Genomic DNA, 17,414 nt, shown 5'->3' on the forward strand with positions numbered 1-17,414 from the left:
GAATTAGTACTACTAATCTCATCTCAGTTCTTAAGAGGGGTGACTTAGTTAACAACACAATCTTAGTGTGTTGGAATAATTTTCAGGTTCGATCCCCATTATACACATTGGGGAGTTATGAGAAGTTTTAAATGTGACTGAATCTTGAATCTGGTGGCATACAAAAGATAGTCGGATAACGAATGCTATATAAAAAAAATACTGTAATAACAGTAAATTTTTATTTCATTTTATTTTTGTTAAACTAAAAACAATTCCCAATAGAAAAACACTTTCACTCACTTTTCCTTCTTCACTCACACACACTACCAACAACAACAGCACACACATCAAGAAATCAAATCATACGGAGCCTCGAACTCCAACGTTGTCTCTCTGTTTCTTCTTCTCGTGCTCAGCTAGGGTTTTGAGTTCGAAGCTGAATCGGAGGCGGTGGTGCTGAAGTGAAGCTGATGCAGATGAATTTGAAGATCGAGCATTGTGTTGACGGTGCTGTGGTAAGGAGCTGAAGCTGCTTTTAGAGACTGAAATTGACATAGGAAGCTTTGGTTCTTTGTCAAAATGCAATTCGCCAAGCTCGATGACTCTCCTATGTTCCGCAAGCAGGTTCACTTCTTCTTTCATTCTCTTTTTCAAATGAAACTTCTGTTTTGAAAAAATTGAATAGTTAATTTTGATGTTGTGTGTAATGTGTTCAAAGCGAATTTATAGGTAGGTTGTGTGATTGATGTGTTGGTAAAAGTGTGTTTTGGTTCATGTTTGACCTTGATTGAGTGGTTTTAGTGTTTGTTCAAAAGCAAGCTGGAAAATGAAGGGTTGAGTTCATTTGATTCATGTTGTACTTGGAAAATGAAATGTGTGAATATTCTGAAATCTGAATGTTCAAACTCAGAAGCTTTGTCTTGTCCTTGAAGTTCCCTAGGATTCTTTTCTGATTCTGGGAAATCAAGAGAGAGAGAGAGAGAGAGAGAGAGAGAGAGAGAGAGAGAGGGAGGGAGGGAGAGGAAGAAAGTTGGTTTCTTTCATAGATTTCTCTCTTTTCTAGAAATGGGTTGTAGCCTGTGGTTTCCCTTCCATAGACTTGTCGTGTGTTACTGCTGTGGCTGGAGTCACTGTTTGATGGTTTTTTGGCTGAAGAGAGAATCAGGTGGTTGAGATTTAGGTAGAGATTTGGTGAGCAGAGAGAAAGAGAAAAAGCATGAAGGGTCGAGCAAGAGTTATATCAAGAGAGTCTATATGTTTTTCCCCTTGTTACTTCAAAACTATCTAGGGAAAGAAGATTTAACCCCAAAGTGAGGAGAATTGATACTCCCAGAACATCACCTTGTTACCTGAAAACCATACTTATCCTTATGTTAAACTTTTCTAAATTGTCTCCCTGTAAATTTGGATACTTAGTGGTTCTTTGCTTTGAGAATTGAGATTATTTGTTATCGGTGGTTCGAGACTTGGAGCTATATTGACAATTTTGCATAATTTGTGTGATAATTCGTCATTGTGCTGTTTCGCATTCATCAAAGATGCTAGTCATTTACTTCTTTCCCCCCTTCGATTTTACAATGAAGTCATTTTCAGTTATCGTATTGATGAGTTCTTTCTTGTCTGACTTGCTGGATACATGCTAACTGTTGAAGTTATATTCTAACACAAATGTTGTTTCTCTTTTAATTCTTTGTGGAACAGATACAATGCATGGAGGAAAGTGCTGAATCTTTGAGAGAGAGAAGTTTAAAATTTTACAAAGGATGTAGAAAATACACGTATGTAGTTATTTGATTCAAATTACTATCGGCCCCTACTGATAAATAGCCATGAACATTTGAGAACATGTTCAATTGCTCACACATTATCTCCTGTCCTTGTTTTTGTGGAAGCATATGTGCTTTTATTCTTTAAGTTATATGTCTATCTTCTTTTCAATTGTTGTTTGTTATTTCTGATTAGCTTATCGTATAGTCTTTGTTGTCTAGGCCACTTTATGCTGTATGTTTCCTTCATGCCCTTATTCTATAAGCTACACAATCAGCTTCAAGCATATTGTTTTTGAAATAGAAAATTAGTTTTATTATCAAGAGTGCAGAAGAGGTAAAAGAAGAGGGTGAGATGTCCTTCTTGACAGTTGCACTGCCACTGCATAAGTTGCAGCAAAATTAATCAAGATTATTTGTTTAATAAATCATCCTAAATAGAGCTCGATTAGATGATTCAGATGCAGAATACTTAGGTGCAGCATAATTAAACACCGCAATATATTTTTTTGCATATATGAGCTTCCTTTTTGTTCTCTTGAAAATCTGGGAGTTCTCAGATCTAGGGTTAGTGTAGCCCTTTCTAGACAAAAGATAGAACCTATCTTAGTGTCTTATTAAGTCTTGGGTCTCGCCACACTTCCTCCAGGAACCCTGGCATAGGGCGCGGCGCCCTATACCAGTCCAATGCCCACAAGATGCCGAATCCGAGGCACGGGGATGAAGTGCGTCTTTATTTGCCTTCGCCTGTCTTTTGTGTCCTTGGCATAGGGCATGGCACCCTACTCCAGTCCACTTTTCAACCAAAAACAAGCATAAACTGCGCAGCAATATCCCAACAGATCATTGGTGTTATTTTGTTAGCTATTCTTTTGAGCCTTTCTTTTTAAAGAATCCTCTGATTTTAATCATTGAGAAATATTATTCTTGAGCAAATATGGTACAGAATTTTAATGAAAAATCTAATAGGTTTTACGAGGGGAAAAAATTCTTATACTGCTTAATAGTTGTGTTAGATTACTATATCCTCCATGTGAGATGCCTCTTGATGATTCTGTAGAGCCATCCCAACATCCATCATCCAAAGGAAAAACTTTAGTGGGTTCACTTTCTGTTCTTATAGTTTCATTGTTAGAAGTTTCTCATAGCTCATCATGTTGAATATTATTTTTGAAGAATACTTTCACACGTCTATACTTTCCAGTGAAGGACTTGGGGAGGCATATGATGGAGATATTGCATTTGCAAGTTCCCTAGAAACTTTTGGTGGTGGGCATAATGATCCAATCAGTGTGGCCTTCGGAGGTATGCCATTTTTTTTCTAATCTTCATTCTTATAATGGTCGATGAGATGTTTGTTCTCAATTGCTTCTGGTAGTTGATAAACTGTCCATCATAAAAATTATGACTTCTAAATTCTAATACTTGACAATGTTATTATCTTTGACTCTAAAGTGTCAACAATAATGAAATAATTTCTGATTTTGTTTCTGTCTTCACTTCAGGCCCTGTTATGACCAAATTTACCATAGCCTTAAGAGAAATTGGGACATACAAGGAAGTCCTTCGGTCACAGGTAAAACATTGTGTTGCTGGTTCTTTTTAAGTATAGCAATCAATTGTTGGGTCTAGTCAACATAGGTCAAACTGTCAAAGCATAAAACTTGAAAGCTGACTCCCATTACGACCTTTAGCAGTTGGCTATTTGGAAGTATCATCCTGGTTTTTTGGTTTTTTTTGCCTTTGCCCATCAGTTCTTTGTGATAGTTTCTGCTATACTGTTAATATAGATTGCTTTCGTCATTTCAGGTTGAGCACATGTTAAATGACAGATTGCTTCAGTTTGTCAATATTGATTTGCAAGAGGTCAAGGTACTTTCTGTTAAAAGAAGAAAAAAATTGTCATGATATTTTCTTTTTACCCTGTCACTTAGATGTGCACCAAACGGAAGGGAGCTGATCAAACCTTTTTTTAATATGACTGCATTTCTCTAGAGTGGTAGGCTCTTTTAAGTGACTTCTCTCTTGGTTGACTTCTGTTTCTTTGTTTAGGTTTAAGGTTTAGGATACAAGCACAAATTATCTGAAACATATAGTGCGCATGTGAAAAGAGTAGTACTATAGTATATATTTTTATTAGATTCTATAAAAAAATCATGGACAGATGTCTCTCCTATATAGCTTGTCAAAGTTCTTATGTCCACATTAAAGTAGCTTATGATTTGTCTTCGTCTTGTTGAGAAGCAAATGAGAGCACAAGATAAGGCATTTGCACATCTCTATATTTTGATCTGACTTTTTATTTTTTAATGTTAGGTTTTTCATTATTTTCCTTTGTACATGCATGTGTAGCCCCTCCTTTGTTTCCATAATATATATGAGCTATATTTCTCTCTCATTTCTCCAAAGTAGGTTGCATATTCCTTGTTAAGATTTTGAGTGTGATTATTGGAATCTTTTTAAACTTTATAGCTTTAATATGGTTTTGGTTATGTGGACTTTGAACCTCACCTAATAATGAGGAGAATTGATGTTTAATTTAGAATATTAAGATTTCAGTATGCTCGTAGTTTCTGTTCTAAGGGGTCCTCTCTTAGTGTAGGAAGCACGGAAGCGCTTTGACAAAGCTAGCCTTATTTATGACCAGGTGCATTCCCAATCACTTACTTTTCTAATTTTCTGATGTATGGTGTATTCTTTCTGCTTTAGAAATTTGGATGCAAAGCATTCTGCCTACAATAATGTGAGGAAGGAGATCAATGGATTTAACAAATTAAATATTATTCTGAATTTCAGATGAACCAATTTAAACCAAAAGTACTAGAAACTACAAAATAAGTTTATCTAATGGTTAGCAATTTGCTAATTTTTGCAGACTCGTGAAAAGTTTCTATCACTGAGAAAAGGCACAAAAACTGATGTAGCTACTGCTCTTGAAGAGGTTGGCTTTTGCATGTCTTATATGTTGGGTCACCTTACTGTTTTATTCCATTCTTGAAAGCTTTAAATTATTGGGAAATATTTCAGGAGCTTCATAGTTCAAGATCTACATTTGAGCAAGCTCGGTTTAATCTGGTTTGTAAATTCATTTGATCAAAACTATAGAAATAGTTAGTGTTAGATGGCATTTGTTTTTCACAAATAAACATGAAGAGTCTCTGTCTAGGTTACTGCCTTGTCAAATGTTGAAGCAAAGAAGAGATTTGAATTTTTGGAAGCAGTGAGTGGGACCATGGATGCACATCTTCGTTACTTCAAACAGGTAGAAATATTGTCAAGTTATTCTTTCCCACATTTTTGTTACAACATGCTTATTATCTTCAATTATTTTCACTTGTAGGGTTATGAATTGTTGCACCAAATGGAGCCATATATTAACCAGGTCTGGAGTCAGCTTTATCTTTAAACCCCTCTTTTTATATATATGGAAGTTTGTCATTGATAAAAGTTTTATCAAGTGGTACATCAAGGGTGGTTAATTGGCAAACAGTTGAGCCGGAATGAATTTAAGCCAGGCTAGTTATTTTGCAGGTCTTGACTTATGCTCAGCAATCAAGAGAAAGGTCAAATTATGAACAAGCAGCTCTCAATGAAAGAATGCAGGATTACAAACGGCAGATTGATCGAGAGAGTAGATGGGCTTCAAATGGTTCTAATGGGTCTCCTAATGGAGATGGTATACAAGCTATTGGTAGAAGTTCACATAAAATGATAGAGGCAGTCATGCAATCTGCTGCAAAGGGAAAGGTTGAAAAGTTGCCTGGGGATTGTTGATTAAAGTTACTAGTTATTACTTTCTCCCAATGGTTTTGTTTTATAATTTTTTTTTTTCATTTTTGTCATTTTAGGTTCAAACTATTCGACAAGGTTATCTCTCAAAGCGTTCCTCAAACTTAAGGGGAGACTGGAAAAGGAGGTTTTTCGTTCTTGATAGCCGGGGAATGCTGTATTACTACCGTAAACAAGTCGGCAAATCATCTGTAAGAAGTCTAATGTGAAAAATAAGTTGGTTTATGAAGGAATCAACCTAGTGTGCTTCTTCATAACGAATTTCACCATATAGTAATGTGATTATTTATAATGTGTAGGGGTCTAGTACTCAGCACTCTGGTCAGAGGAATAGTTCTGAGCTTGGTTCTGGTATTTTAAGTCGATGGCTATCTTCTTCTCATCACCATCATCATCATGGTGGCGTACATGATGAGAAATCTGTTGCTCATCACACTGTGAACCTGCTTACATCAACAATCAAAGTTGATGCCGACCAATCAGATTTGCGTTTTTGCTTCAGGATCATTTCACCAACAAAGAACTATACTTTGCAGGTTATTTGATATGATCATTGTATCTTTTGTATTCATAAAGAGATGGTGATTAAGGCTTTATAGGTTCATTCCTTAATTATGCTTGTCAGTGCAGGCAGAAAGTGCACTGGACCAAATGGATTGGATTGAAAAGATCACAGGGGTTATTGCCTCGTTGTTGAGTTCTCAGATTCCTGAAAGGGTAACTTGCTAGAACTTTTCCTTTCCATGCAGTGACAGTTTCAGTTGATTTGATTAATGTTACCCCTTCCTTTTTACCAGATGTTACCTGCAAGTCCAATGGGAAGCGGTCATAATCGGTCTACCAGTGAGAGTAGTTCTTTTGAAAGTTCAGATTTCGACCACACAACTGTTGAAGAATATGCTGATAGAAGTTTTGCTTCTGCGCATATGGAGCGCCCCTCAAGAAGTATGCACCAGCAGCGGTCCTGTACTAAAAGTGAGAAGCCCATTGATGTGTTGCGAAAAGTTATTGGAAATGACAAATGTGCTGATTGTGGTGCTCCTGAACCTGATTGGGCATCTCTAAATCTTGGTGTTCTTGTTTGTATTGAGTGTTCTGGTGTTCATCGAAACCTAGGTGTTCACATATCAAAGGTAGATTGCCTTGATCCTTGTTCATGTTATATCTGCAAATCATTTGTTTTCTTTTAAACATTATTTGTAATGATGCTTGACAATGAACATAGACCAATAACATAAAAGGAAAAAAGAATTGATATAAATTGTTTAGCTCGAAACTATTGGTTATCCTTATGAAATATCTCTCACTAAAGAACAATTCGTTGCTTAGTTTTCTCTCTATTTTTTTCTTGTATCTTGTTCTGTTAGGAGGGTTTCAATTCTCCAGTTTTTCATTTCTCTTCTCTTCTGATAAATTGAACTTTGTAATAAACTACACTGCGCAATATTAAGTGCAACCAACTGCATAAGTGCCTTTTTCATACAGTGACTTATATGTTAAGATTGTGATGAAGATTACAGTTGAAGCTCTTAGAAGTTTGTGTGCTATTTGTAATATAGGAAATAATTATTTTGCTGTACTGCAGTGTTGGTGACACTGTATTTATTGTTGAGAAATATTTTCACATTCAAATTGGTTAATTATAGGAAATTTCTGATTGAAAATGTATGAATATTTTCATGAATAATCACGTTTTACTGTACATTAGTAATTTCAGAAAAAAATATCTAGTTCGGCACTGTGTAAACTACTGCCTGTGGGGCTGTGCCTGGTTGCGTTCCTTTCCCCTCACTTTATATTTAGGTTTCCACTGTTGCTTCTATTTGGTGATGAGGCTTCCATAGATTGATCATCTAGCTCGTTTCTCTAACTTCTGTTGCAGGTCAGATCTCTCACATTGGATGTGAAAGTGTGGGAACCTTCTGTAATAAGTTTGTTTCAGTCTCTTGGGAATACTTTTGCTAACTCTGTCTGGGAGGAACTATTGCAATCAAGAAGTGCCTTTCAGGTTGATCTTGTCTCTACAGGGTAAATAATCCCCAATATTATATCTTTGCATTAGACTTATTGTTATATTTATTATTTGACCTAGTGTTGCTAATATTCACTTCTACTGATTATGAAGCTTTAGCAAGTCTGATAAACAAATGATGCTTTTCATCACCAAACCTAGTCAATCTGATTCTCTCTCTGTCAAGGAAAAGTTCATCCATGCAAAGGTATGTGCTATAATATGCTTGTACTCAAATCTTACTAGTATAAAAAACCTGTGAAAGTTACTTAGGTATTTGTTAATGGGCCAGCTAATGATGAGACCCAAATAGACTGAAGTGTCTGGTAGTACAGTTAGATGTTGGTTACGACCTTGTTAGTATGGTTAGTTTGGAAGTTGTTTGAAGCTGTTAGAAGTTTTGATTTTGAACTAATTTAAAGTACTGTTGCCAAGAACAGAGTAATAGCATTTTATGCTAACGTCGTATGGGTTGCTCCGATTTGTCTGCTGGTTGACATTTGGAACTAAATTCTGTAACTGGATAGTGTTGTTGGAGGACGTATTTGTGTGAATACTTCATTTTTCATAAATACTTTATTAAACAAGATTAGCAGGGGTTGGCATGTTCTTTTTATCACCTTTTAAGATTCCCTGAAGTGGTATGAGTGGGGTGGTGACCACGTGAATGAGTCTATGGATAATGATTACTTTGTATGCTCCATAGCATATCTGTTCGCGTGTTGGACCATAAGCTCAAACACCAGGAGATGTATTTATAATGTTATTATGTTAACTGTACTTATATGTTTACTTGTTTTTAATACTATGGAGCCTTTTGTGCTACCTTCTAAGTGCTGCAATTCAGACTCCCTGGTTCATTTCTTTTAATGGCAGTATGCTGAGAAGATTTTTGTTCGCAAGCCCAAGGACAATCAATACCGTCTCCTGGTGGCGCAGCAGATCTGGGAGGCTGTTCGTGCTAACGACAAAAAAGCTGTATACCGCTACATTGTTCACTCTGACATTGATGTTAATGCTGTTTATGAGCAAACTGGCTCCAACTCTTTAACCCTTGCCAAAGTAATGCTATTACAAGAGCAGACAAGCCTTGATCGCAGCTCTAGTTTAGCGGGAAACGCATTGGACTGGTCCTCTAATAACCATTTGAGTTCGGTGGGTGCGAAAGAAGGGCAGGCCATGGATAATCTAGATGGGTGCACACTACTTCACCTTGCTTGTGAAACCGGAGACATTGGCATGTTGGAGCTCCTCCTACAATATGGTGCAAATGTTAATGCAACTGATTCGAGAGGTCAAACACCACTACATCGCTGTATTCTCAAAGGAAAATCTATACTTGCTAGATTACTGTTATCAAGGTGAGCCTAATGTACTTCTTCTTATGGTTTATCTGATTCTTCCAACAATTTATTTGGTTCTTTGTTTTTTATCATTTGGTTTTTAGCCATGGCTCACTGAATACTACTGAAATCTGTAAAAATGCAGGGGGGCCGATCCTCGAGCTGTGGATGACCAGGGAAGAACCCCTATTGAGCTTGCTGCAGAATCAAATGCTGATGACCATGCTCCATTGGCTGATTCTAATGGATGACAAAATAGAAAGACGCTGGAGCTCCAAGTATATTTACATATACAAGATATGGAAAGATTGGATTATGTAAATTTGTATTTCACAAATCGAAAAGCTGGTTTTTTCCTTTTTCTGTTGAAGGAAATGCTACTAGAGTGAAGGATTAAAGGAGAGTGGTAGGTTGTAATGTCTGCCCCTTTGGTCGTGTGCAAAACAGTGACAAGATTTGTAATGTAAAATGACCACATTGGTCTGAATCAAGAGCAATGTTATATACTGGTAGTAGCTCCCAGCCATCAAGCCAAACCAGCCAGCAATTTGTAAAATTCTGCTTGTGTATTTTTTTTTTTCATTTGCTTCCTTTGTGGTGAAGCTTTAAATGCATCAGGATAGGGATTTCTGTATGTCGTGTACATTGGTTTCTTTTTGTGAAAGTGTAGTGGCTGTAATTCGCTTTTGCATTAGGATAGGGGTTTCTGTATGTTGTGTACATTATCAACACTCTTGTTTATTTTATTTTATTTTGTCTGATTCTCCAATGCCCTCCTGTTTTTTATAAAAAGATATTCCAACTGTAAAAAAGGTAAAAAAAAGGCTTAAATAAGTTTTTGGTCCCTAACTTTTACCAAATGCTTGATTTTCGTCCCTCGCCAGAGCAAAGGTGGGTTTTAGTCCCTAACCTTTACCACAAGATTTGGTTTTGGTCCCTCCGGAGCTCTGGGTCAACGCCGGAGCTCCGATGGCCCATGTGGCATGGCCACGTGGGATTAATAAGCTGACATGGAATATTTTTTTATTTTTAATTAAAAAACCTTATTTATTTAAAAAAAGAAATTATTTAAAATTCTAAAAAGAAATTATACTAAAAAAAAAACTTAAGTTATTTACTAATTTTTTTTTTTACCTCAAATCCTTCTTCATCATCTTCAACCATCATCTTCACCATGTGTTTAAAAAAAAATCTTTTTTATGTTGGAAAAGCTTGCAAATTTAGTAGAACTATTCAACCCAGAAATCAGCAAATCAGCAAACCCAGAAATCCCTTCACCAAAAAAACCCAGAACACACCGTTGCTCAAGTACCAGTAGAAGCATCCTCACAATTAGCATGAAAGGCTCCGTTACTACAGAGGGAGGGAGGGATTCGGTTCCTGGGTTTGTTGCTGGCTTGGGTTTTCCAGATCTGGTTCCGAAGCAGTGCATGACAGAGGTTTCTAGATCTGGGTTTGAGCTCCTCAGATTTGGAATAATGTTTTGGTTGATTGTAAATTGTAATTTTGGTTGATTCTGGAATGATGAAGATGATTATGAATAATTTCTTTGCTTTCTCTCTCCACTGTTCTTTTCCTTCCAACAAAATTAGGGTTTCCTTTTCAATTCAATGTGAGAGAAGAAGAAGAAGAAAAAATCATTCATCACATTAACATTCATAGAAAAATTGGGAAAAAACTGTGTGAGAAACCATGGTTCTCCTATGCGTATCCCTAAAGGTAATAATCCTTGAAGATCTATCTATCTATCTCTCAATGGATTTGATGGTTTTGATTCAGTGCTTTCCCCCTGATTTTGGAGGGTTTGTTGGAATAATAGTAGGGTTTAATTTAATTCAATTTGATTCGGCGCTTCCCCCTGATGTTGTGTGGATTAACATAGATGAAGAATGATTTTTTTTTTAATTTTAATTAAATGAAGGATTTAATTATGGTTTTTTTTATAGATTAAGAATAGTTTCATTATTAATTATTTTATTAATTTCATTTTTTTATAATTTAAATGAAAAATACATTTAAATTCCACGTCAGCTCATTAAACTGACGTGGCCATGCCACATGGGGTCACCGGAGCTTCGGCGTTGACCTAGAGCTCCGGAGGGACCAAAACCAAATCTTGTGGCAAAGGTTAGGGACTAAAACCCACCTTTGCTCCGGCGAGGGATGAAAACCAAGCATTTAGTAAAGGTTAGGGACCAAAAACTTATTTAAGCCTAAAAAAAATTATCAAGAAACTTTGAAACCCCTACAAATAAGTAAAAGTTAGAACATGTTATTTGTGATGTTAAAATATTTAAATGTGGGTGGGGCACAAACAAAATTGGTCAAGTGAATGAAAAAGTGAAGTAGCCTATTTCACCAGCAATTTGAATGGTACAAGACTACAAGTATTAGCCAGAAGTGACCCATTGAAAATTTGTATCTGATGGTTAAGGAGGACCACAGTTGCAAAATTACAACAATTATGCAAAACAATTAGTCAATTATGTAGTTAGAGAAAGGAAACCACAAAGTCAAGATATTCTTTAAGCTTATAATGGGAAATTTCAGTGTATTACATATAACAAAACAAAATCATGAGGGCTAATCTATTGGTTTACAGTGGACAACACTTTGTGTAAAGTCAGCTATCAACTAAAACTCGAAATTCAAAAAAAAAAAAAAAAAACTAAAACTAACATTTGTCAAGGGAAACCTCAAGACAATTATTGGTATTAGTAAACACAACTTGAATTGGGGTTTGACACGATTGCATTATAGAGGAAAGGTGCGTTTTAATCTTTCTTTTTTTGTACATCGAAAATATGGTATTTACTATTTAGTTTTTAAATGGTAATTTTGCTTGAGGTTACTCAATTATAGGAAAAAAAGCAATTTAATGTTTGATAAACACATTAATGTTAATTTTGTTTTAGTAACCAAATTAATAGCTCATATATTTTTATGAAAGTGAATAAGTATTTATTCATGCAACAAGACCTAAGACTTGTAAAATTTACATGAAGTAGTCTTAGACTTGTGAAACAAAATAAGTTTGGGTTCAAATTCTAATTAGTACACAATATTATCGTATAGTTAAAAAATGATAATGACTATTATCTTAAAAATAATAATACGTAGACCTACAAACAATATAAATATTTAATAAACACTTTATTTTTTTTTAGTATTTCTCTCTTTTATCATATATGACATCAATTACTTCTCACTCTTATCTTCCTTTTTTATTCTTATTATGAATGTCATATAGTTTTTTACACTATACATATATTATATGTATACAAATCATTTTCATAACTTAAATTTCAAAATATATAAATAAATAAGAACAATTTTTCTTTTCCGATCAAAGATATGATGATACAAAGTTCATATTCAATTCCACTACCCTATTCCTATGATATGACACCTACACCATATTAGACTATAATGTATAAGAATCTAAACATATAGCTAAATATTCCTCTATTACTAGCAACTTGAAAGATGAAATTTGATTAAAGTCATTCCTAATCTTAGCAGCTACCACCCACCGTTCACTTTAAAATAAAGAAGATAAAAAAGAAAAGATGAAAAGAAAGAAAGAAAAGGAAAAGCAAGCAAAATATTTAATAATTAAAAGCAATTATTAAAAAAACTTTACTATTTTGGATAACATTAACTAATTTCTTCATTTGTTAAGGGTACTTACGCTAAACAGTAAACAATTGACTATAAAATACGCTTCATTTTTTGTAGGCGAAAATTGAACTCTCAACATCATAATTAATGAAAGAAGGGATCTAATCACTATGTTAGTATTTATTTAAAAATAAAACTTTACTAATTACACACAACACAAGGCTGTAATCACAGCACAAATTTCCATGCAGCTTGATTGAACGGCTGAGATTGAGTTTCATCGGATCTGACGGTGGACATTCTCAGTCACGGATTACGATGTTTAGCTTTTAGGACCAAACATGGAGCCCACGTAGTACAGTGTACTGAGTGCTGCTGGCTACTCACAAAGGCGGGAACCCAGTTTTGTCGCAGAGGTATGGCCCTTTCTTGTCATCTGTATCAGATAGATAGAGAGAGAAAGAGAGAGAATCACTGAGTCATTCACTACACATGCTGTGTTGTGTTTCTTTGTGTGACCCTGTTATCTGTTTGTGAACAACATTGGGTTGGTTGTGTTTGCGTTTCGGTTGAGATAATCTCGAAAGCACTTTTAACTCAACGGAGCCTAAGAATTATTTTCACGTTCGCACATTAGAATTTGTATTTTTCATTGAAACTACTTTGGAATGCGTGTGACCTGAAAACCAAACACACACATTGCAGTTTTTGAGGAAGGGTTTGTTTTGTGTTTCTTGTAGTTTGTAGTTGTTGCTGTTGTTGTTGGGGTTGGTGTTTCTTCAGCATGTTCATACCCCCCTTCATTTTCTGTTCAACTTTTTGACTTTCTGTTTTGTTTCCCAGAAAAAAGATAGGAACTTTGTTTCTGGGTTTGGTTCCTTTTTCCTGGTTTTGCTAGTTTTGATAGTAGCACCAGGGAATAGTTTGTCATTTGTTTTTCTTTTGCAGGTTAAAATTCTTGTTCTGATTCTTGTAAAGGTGGGAAGTTTATGGGTGTGGGGAGAGACAGAAAGATGGGGTTAATGATTCCATGACAACAAGTTGCTTTTTATGAAGGCTTCTTTGTGAAGATTTTGGTTTGAAAATGAAAAGGGTGTGGAAGATGCTTATGCTTATGCTTGCACTCTTTTTCAACCCATTTTAGCATCAAGTGTGAAAAGTTTGGTCTTGGGGGCTTGTATGAGTTTGTTTCCAAGTGTTGTGTTGTTGTGATGATTCATCTTGCAAAAGGGGTTTTCAGCATCTTGTGAAATTCATTCCTTCTCATGCTGGAGCCTCTGAGATTGTTTTTTGGTTGTGAATTTGCTTGTTGTGCTTTGATGTTTAGGAAAAGACACAACCCTTTTTCTCTTGCAAGGGAGTTCTTGGTATTTCAACCTCTTCTTCTTGTTCTGGTATTGTTCACCTTGCAACATAACACTGTGCATTGCCATGGAAGATTTAGCAAACACATCTCTTCAGAACCATCGCCACCACCATCAGAATACAAGGATAACTCTAGGAAGATCATTTTCAGCATAGTTTTAGGAGCAGTCACTGGACTAGTTTGTTCTGTTCTCTTTGCATTTGTGGTTCGTTATGTGGTTCAGTATCTGAACAGAACACCAATCCTCAAAGGCCCTGTCATATTCTCCCCAAAAATTGCCCCCAAAACACTCCAATCAGCTTTGGCAAAAGAAAACCACTTGCTAGGTTCAAGTCCAAATGGGAAATACTACAAAACTGTGCTTGACAATGGGCTGACAATTGCAGTCAAAAAGCTAACACAGGAACAAAATTCTCCAGAGGCAAAGAAAAAATCAGTGAAGAGGCAGATACAAGCAGAGCTAGAGATTCTTGCAAGGTTAAGACATAGGAACTTGATGAGTCTGAGGGCTTATGTTCGTGAACCTGATGGATTTTCATTGATGTATGATTATGTGTCCACTGGGAGTCTTTGTGATGTGATGAGTAGAGTGAGGGAGAATGAGTTGGTGCTTGGTTGGGAAGTTAGGCTGAGGGTTGCTGTTGGTGTGGTGAAGGGTCTTCAGTATCTTCACTTCACTTGTGTGCCTCAGATTCTGCACTACAACTTGAAGCCAACTAATGTGATGTTGGATGCAGAGTTTGAACCCAGATTGGGAGATTATGGATTGGCTAAGCTTCTACCAAACTTGGATAGAGGGACATCTGTCTACAGCCCTCCTGAATGTTTCCATAATTGCAGGTAAGACAAAATGGATTTGATGAATCAAACTCGTTTATACTTTTATAGTATGTTAGGATCAACTTCTTTTTCCTCCGAATCAATTTTGTTAGTCAGAAGCTACTCAGATAAGTTTCTTTCTAGAATCGATTATGCCTTTAGAATTGATTTTGGAATGATTGCCAAACTTGCACTCATTGGTGCTATGAATTTGCTCTCTTTCTTTTTCTTACACCAAAAGTGTAAATCAGTGGTTGATAATGGGCATTTGTTCGGTTTGTTACCTCATTCAAAAGTTCAATACTTCATTGGAGGGCTTTTCTCTTTGGAATACCTAATCAAAGATTGTTGTTGTGAAATGTAATCAGTATTTTGAATTTTCATGGTGCCATTTACAATTTACAATTGGTATATTATTTAATGAGAGCTTTGCAAAACCAACAATTTTTTATTTGGAAATATCACTTCATGTAGTCAAGGTTTTTAACTTTAGGCTCTTGGTAGGTCCTCACATGCTGTAAAGTGTAAACTACTAATAGCCTGTTTAGATCAGCTTCTATTTCCTCATAATCAATTATGGCATCAGTAATTACTCATAGAAGCTTCTCCACAAAATTGATTGTCTTAAATTATAGTGCTTGTTTGGAAATCATTCTACAATTGATTCTAGAGTCTGAATCAATTCTAAGGATAAACTTTTGTGTGTTCTACTATTCGAGAAGCTAAGGGAAGTAGCTTCTCTCCTTCATGAATTTGGCTTCAGCTTGGTTTCTTAATGAATTTCCAAATGTACTGTTTGTGAGTAACTTTTGGATTTCAAAATTCAAAATTGATTTTGAGGAAAAAATAATCCTAACATGCAAATAGGAAGGATTTCCAAACATGCACTAAGATTGGTAAGTCAGAACATAACATAAAAAATAGCACTCATTGTTTATTCTCTCACAAACGATGAGTGCTATTAGGAATGCCATTAATTTTGTTAATTTTCAAAAAAATAAAATATGTTTTTCTTATTTTACTCTTTTGAACTTTATTCATTACTATCTCTCATCGTTTATTCTCTCACATCATTTATGTTTTCCTTTATCTCATCATTTATTGCAAGAGGGTATTATTGGGAAAAATTGTTTAATGTTATCTTGAAATTGTAAGTGGACAGTTAAATAGGAACAATTTTTTCTCAAAGTGGACAATTAAATAGGAACGGAAGGAGTAATTAAGTAATTAACAAAGGTTTGTTCATAATTTAAGTTGTTGTATCTCTTGTTGTTTCATTGGTGGATGTCCATTTAAGCATGAATACAAAGGTTGCAATAAGATGTTTGTTCATTCCATTCTTTCATGTTAACTTCTTGTTATTCTGATTGAATTGTGTATTTTTGCAAATTTCAGCAGGTACACGGACAAGAGTGACATATTCAGTTTTGGCATGATCCTTGGTGTTTTGTTAACTGGCAAGGACCCTACAGATCCATTCTTTGGAGAAGCAGCAAGTGGGGGGAGCTTGGGGTGTTGGCTGAGGCACTTGCAACAAGCAGGTGAAGCAAAAGAAGCTTTAGATAAGAGCATTTTGGGGGAAGAAGGGGAAGAAGATGAGATGCTCATGGCTTTCAGGATTGCTGCTGCATGCCTCTCTGATGTGCCTGCAGATAGGCCTTGTAGTGATGAGCTTGTTCACATGCTAACACAACTGCACAGTTTTTGAAGCCAAAATACCTTGATGATTCTTCTGTTTCTGGAGTTTCTTGTTTTTGTTTTTGTTTTACCACTCCTTATCTATAAGTGCTCGTTTGGTTTGGTGTTAAACTCAACGTTAATCCGTGTTTGAGTCAACCAGGAAAAATTTGGCTTCTCCGATGATGCATTAAGATGTGTGTTTTTCCATTTGCGTTGATGCAAACACCAATACAAACGGATATAAGATGTTAAGGGGGCTTTTTTGGTTGGCCATGGTTCTGGTGTAGTTGATTATTTTGTTGCATCATCTTGGTTTTCAATTTTCATTGTGTGGTTGCTGCTATTTTCTTTCACTCTCTATTTTTGGCTGATTTTGCAGATTATATATGTGATTGTTATTTAGGTTACACTAGAGTAGTAGGTTTGTAAATGACTAGTGATGTTAACAGGTAATTAAGTGTTTTCTTAATACTATTGCATTAGTTGAAATATATTCCTGAATATTTCTTGTACTGTGAATACATTTGGATACATGAACATCTTTTGGTTTTGTCCCCATATCTCCATGCCTGAACTGAGCACCATTTCATTGGCTAGTTAAGCTCAACAAAGATAAGTTGAAGTTATAGATAAAAAGTAAGGCGGTATTAGGCATTTTTTTCTAAAAAGGAAAAACTGGATGAAAAACATTTTACAAAAGCATTTTTAGATCAGCTTCTCTTCTCGGTATAATTCTATCCTTTCAGGAGCTACTAAATGAAGCTCTTTTTTTTCTATAATTGGTTTTGGTTTCAGAATCAATTTTAGAAGAATTTGTAAACCTGCACTTGTTTTTACCAGTGGAGAGTATAAAAAGTCCAGAGGATCTTTTTTTTTTGGTCAAAGAAGTCCAGAGGATCTTAAATACCTCTTTCTTATCAATATTTCATTTCCAGAACCCAAGCACCACTTAAACCTCCGTTGAACCCTTCTGTTACAGCACCTTCATTGCCATAACCTAAGCTAGCTGGGCCCACCATGAACTCATCTCAATGCAA

At 35.6% G+C, this 17,414-nt stretch overlaps 2 protein-coding genes across 3 annotated transcripts; both read left to right on the forward strand.

Moving 5' to 3' along the window:
• The first annotated feature begins 277 nt into the window (after positions 1–277).
• On the forward strand, positions 278–9,660 carry LOC130728762 (ADP-ribosylation factor GTPase-activating protein AGD3). Its single transcript, XM_057580327.1, has 19 exons — positions 278–606; positions 1,684–1,760; positions 2,953–3,053; positions 3,254–3,324; positions 3,558–3,620; positions 4,351–4,395; positions 4,624–4,689; positions 4,776–4,823; positions 4,915–5,010; positions 5,089–5,130; positions 5,280–5,495; positions 5,597–5,728; positions 5,837–6,073; positions 6,168–6,254; positions 6,335–6,670; positions 7,420–7,565; positions 7,663–7,756; positions 8,425–8,909; positions 9,037–9,660. The coding sequence occupies exons 1-19, from the start codon at positions 562–564 to the stop codon at positions 9,140–9,142; spliced, it is 2,493 nt and encodes an 830-aa protein (XP_057436310.1). The 5' UTR covers positions 278–561; the 3' UTR covers positions 9,143–9,660.
• Positions 9,661–12,936: 3,276 nt separating this feature from the next.
• LOC130728764 (inactive leucine-rich repeat receptor-like protein kinase CORYNE) lies at positions 12,937–16,697 on the forward strand. 2 transcript variants are annotated; one of them, XM_057580329.1, is made up of 2 exons: positions 12,937–14,718; positions 16,093–16,697. In XM_057580329.1, the coding sequence occupies exons 1-2, from the start codon at positions 13,778–13,780 to the stop codon at positions 16,403–16,405; spliced, it is 1,254 nt and encodes a 417-aa protein (XP_057436312.1). In that variant the 5' UTR covers positions 12,937–13,777; the 3' UTR covers positions 16,406–16,697. The 2 variants fall into 2 exon arrangements, with proteins under 2 accessions (XP_057436312.1, XP_057436313.1); XM_057580330.1 differs by having other exon boundaries at positions 16,096–16,697.
• The last annotated feature ends 717 nt before the right edge of the window (positions 16,698–17,414 follow it).

This window comes from Lotus japonicus, chromosome 1, assembly GCF_012489685.1.
Source record: "Lotus japonicus ecotype B-129 chromosome 1, LjGifu_v1.2".
NCBI classification, from domain to species: domain Eukaryota; kingdom Viridiplantae; phylum Streptophyta; class Magnoliopsida; order Fabales; family Fabaceae; genus Lotus; species Lotus japonicus.

What these genes read in the sequence shown, in the direction of transcription:
- LOC130728762 (XM_057580327.1), top strand. Translation starts at nt 562, where the DNA reads ATGCAATTCGCCAAGCTCGATGACTCTCCTATGTTCCGCAAGCAG. An exon ending in AGCAAGCTCGGTTTAATCTG is followed by an intron (nt 4,824 to 4,914) that starts GTTTGTAAATTC and finishes GTCTCTGTCTAG; the next exon opens with GTTACTGCCTTGTCAAATGT. An exon ending in ATCTTCGTTACTTCAAACAG is followed by an intron (nt 5,011 to 5,088) that starts GTAGAAATATTG and finishes TTTCACTTGTAG; the next exon opens with GGTTATGAATTGTTGCACCA.
- LOC130728764 (XM_057580329.1), top strand. Translation starts at nt 13,778, where the DNA reads ATGCTGGAGCCTCTGAGATTGTTTTTTGGTTGTGAATTTGCTTGTTGT. An exon ending in GAATGTTTCCATAATTGCAG is followed by an intron (nt 14,719 to 16,092) that starts GTAAGACAAAAT and finishes TGCAAATTTCAG; the next exon opens with CAGGTACACGGACAAGAGTG.